General features: G+C 41.9%; 1 protein-coding gene across 1 annotated transcript in view; it reads right to left on the bottom strand.

The window, feature by feature from the left end:
- Nucleotides 1-3462, bottom strand: part of LOC101856696 (ATP-binding cassette sub-family A member 3) — a gene marked incomplete at its 3' end in the record, with an annotated part of 42928 nt that overhangs the window by 10117 nt on the left and 29349 nt on the right. Inside the window, 2 exon segments of the mRNA XM_013088823.2 lie at nt 303-591; nt 1419-1584. Coding sequence (XP_012944277.1) covers nt 303-591; nt 1419-1584 — 455 coding nt within the window.

Genomic DNA, 3462 nt, shown 5'->3' with positions numbered 1-3462 from the left:
GTTGCCTGGTTTCAGAGGTAAAGTTAACGAGAAAATGGCCACCAAAGTTTTGCGACTTCAATAGCTTGAGAGTCCTTGGAAACAGAAATTTTACAATCTTTGTGCCTTTAATCAATGTTCCTCAGCAAAATATACATTAAAATGTGTTTTTAAAAGCACAGAAAAGTTGTTAAAACAAAAAACAAAATTCTTTAAAAATGCCCAAACCGGTGGAAAAATGCCAGTTTCTTTGATTCCATTATTTTGACAAGCGCCTGATTTCACCACGATGCCTCACATATAAGAAATATTACGACACTTACTGAGGATAAAGTACAGGATGAGAGTCACCACAAAGCCCGTTGGTGGAGATTTGAACACGAACTGGAAGACGTAACTGGAGAAACAGGCGGCGAACCCGAACAGCAGAAACATCACGATGAGGGGGCCAAAGGACTCCTCGCCGATGAAAGCCGTCTCGTTGAAGCCAAGGAAGATAGCGATGATGCCGATGACGACAGCCAGGTAGATGATGTAATCCCACAGGAAGGTGGCCAGCCAGTACATGAACGGGTTGACCCCGCTGACCTCTTGAAGGTGTTTGCAGCCGCGCTAAGAAGGAGGGGGAGGGGGAGTGGGGAGAGAAATTAATTTAATTTCTGACAGGGTTATGGGGGGGGGGGGGGGGGTTTCGAATGAAGGTAAAATTGAAATAAAAGTAAATGTGTCTCAGAAAAATACATATGTACTTTTCCTTAATGCTTTTATAAGTGCGCGGCAAATATTGCTACTTTAATTAGAATTACAACGTTCTATCTGAAATTTTTGGCCATTTTGAGTTATTAAGACCATGAAATCAGAAACCAAATTGAAAATCTGTCTGCTCTATCACAATCTTAAGATGATTCAGAGTCGATATCAAGATATTCAAAGAACTGCATTCGAAAAAGCTCAACAGGTGAAACTCAATTTTTTTTAAACGTCAAATTTTTCAAAACTAGGTACTGAGCAGATAGAACTTTGTAATTCTAGAGCTGCGAAATGCAGACTTCTTTGAGCACAACCTGAAAGAAAGTAGACAAAATCAAACAGAAATGGACCCCTCTCTATTTTCTAACTAAACAAAACGAACCCCAAACCTACCCCCCCCCAAAAAAAAACAACTCCAACAAAACAAACAAAAACCCAAGCAAACAAACAACCCCCCCCCCCCACTTTACACCCAAAAAAAAGCGGAAACCAACCTGTCTCCGTTCGTTTTAGTATAGGTTTTACGGCGCTCGCAACTGCATAAGGTCATATAAGCGCCAGAAGGATTAGAGGAGTTACAAGAGAGTAACAAACATAAAAAAGAAGGAGGGGAGATGAGGACGATAGGTGTTTGATACTAGAAAAGAAGAAGCAAACCACACCAGAGCACCCGCCAACTACCCACTAACCTGTCTCTCTACAATGAGGGTGTAGACAAAGCTGCTTAGGAGGAAGGCCATCCCGAGGGAGATGAATATGGTGAGTGGGTAGAGGTTCTTCAAGCGGAACTCGACGGGGGAGTATGGGTCATTGGCCCGGATCCGTTCCGGCATAGGATGGAGACTGGCCTGAATACTGCACACGGTACATAGTAGGAGAGAGAAATAACGACTGGTCTTATTTGTTTCTGTAGAAGTTTTACGGCACTAGCAACTGCATAAGGTCATATAAGTGCCGAAGATTAGAGGTGTTACAAGAGGGTAAAAACACAAAAAGAAGGAGGGGAGATAAAGATGATAGATATTTGATAGGAAAGAAGAAGCAAACCACACCAGAACACCCGCCAACCACCTACATGACTGGTCTGAATATTACACACGGTACACATGATAGAGAAATAAAACGATGATAAATAACGACTGGTCTGGATATAATGATATTGCACACGGTACACGAGATAGAGAAATACGAAATGATAAACAACAAGGGTCGAGATTGGTCTGAACACTGTATACAGTACACACAGAGAAATAACATAATGATTAGTAATGACTGGTCTTTTGTTTTTTTTGTTTTAGTAAAGTGTTTTTACGGCGCTCGCAACTGCATAAGGTCATATGAGCGCGCGGGACACACCTAATATTTTCAGTTGGTAGGAAATTTTGAATTTTGCCCGGGTGGCGGCCGAAGCCTTCTCTTATCGATTTTAGACCACCAAGGGATCTTTAACGTGCGCAACTTGCACACGGGCCCTCCGAGATTTCTCGCCCTTGTCCGAGAAGGCTAGGTGTAGATCTTTCCTACCAGAAGATCAGGGGTGTGGCAGAAAGACAGCAGTAAGGAGGAGCCAAGGAGTAACAGTAGAAAGGCTGCAGAAAGAGTCAGGAGCCCAGAGGAGGGGGCAAAGGAGGTGAGGGGGTGGGGGCAGAAAGTGGAAATGAAAGTAGACAACAGAACATTGCTAGAGAGCAGGAAAGAAGGTGAAAGGAGACAATTTTAGAGAAGAAAATTTTTCGGTCGCTACCCGGATTCGAACCCGGGACCTTTTGAACGAGAGGCCAACACCTTAACCTCTAGGCCACGAGAGCCCCCAATGACTGGTCTGTATACTGCACAGGGTACACATGATAGAGAAATAACAGGATGATAAATAATCATGAAGGTGGAGACTGGTCAGAATGCTGAGTGTGGTACACATGATAGAGAAATAGCACAATGATAAATACTGAGTGTGGTACAGGTGATAGAGAAATAACAATAAAACTAAAAATAAAAAGTCTAGACTGGTCTGAATACTGCACGAGGTACAGACAGAGAAATAACACGATGATAAATAATGAGGGTGGAGACTGATATGAATGCTGAGTGTGGTAGGCCTACACGTGGTAGAGAAATAACAATGATAAATAATAAAGGTCGAGACTGGCCTGAATACTGCATACAGTACACAGAGAAATAACAATGAAAATAATAATGAAGGCGGAGACTGATCTGAATACTGCACGAGGTACACACAGAGATATAACAACGAAAATAATAATGAGGGTGGAGACTGATCTGAATACTGAGTATAGTAGACGTACATGATAGAGAAATAACACGATGATAAATAATAAAGGTCGAGACTGGCCTGAATACTGCATACAGTACACAGAGAAATAACAATGAAAATAATGATGTATCAAAATGGGAACAGTCGGTCACATTTACCACATTGACGTATACATATGGGGGGTTTTTCGGCGCTCGCAACTGCATAAGGTCATAATATGAGCGCCAGAAGATTAGAGCTGTTACAAAAGAGTAACAAACATAAAAAAGATGAAGGGGAGGTAAGGACGATAGATGTTTGATAGGAAAGAAGAAGCAAACCACACCAGAGCACCCGCCAACCACCCACTTATACTGAGAGCGGTACACACAGAGAAATAATACAATGATAAATAAAGAGGGTAGAGACTGATCTGAACACTGGCCAATGTTATACAGAGAAATAAAGCAATAAAAATAATG

Source organism: Aplysia californica, unplaced genomic scaffold (genome assembly GCF_000002075.1).
Source record: "Aplysia californica isolate F4 #8 unplaced genomic scaffold, AplCal3.0 scaffold00817, whole genome shotgun sequence".
NCBI lineage: Eukaryota > Metazoa > Mollusca > Gastropoda > Aplysiida > Aplysiidae > Aplysia > Aplysia californica.
This window is presented reverse-complemented; position numbering and strand designations above follow the sequence as displayed.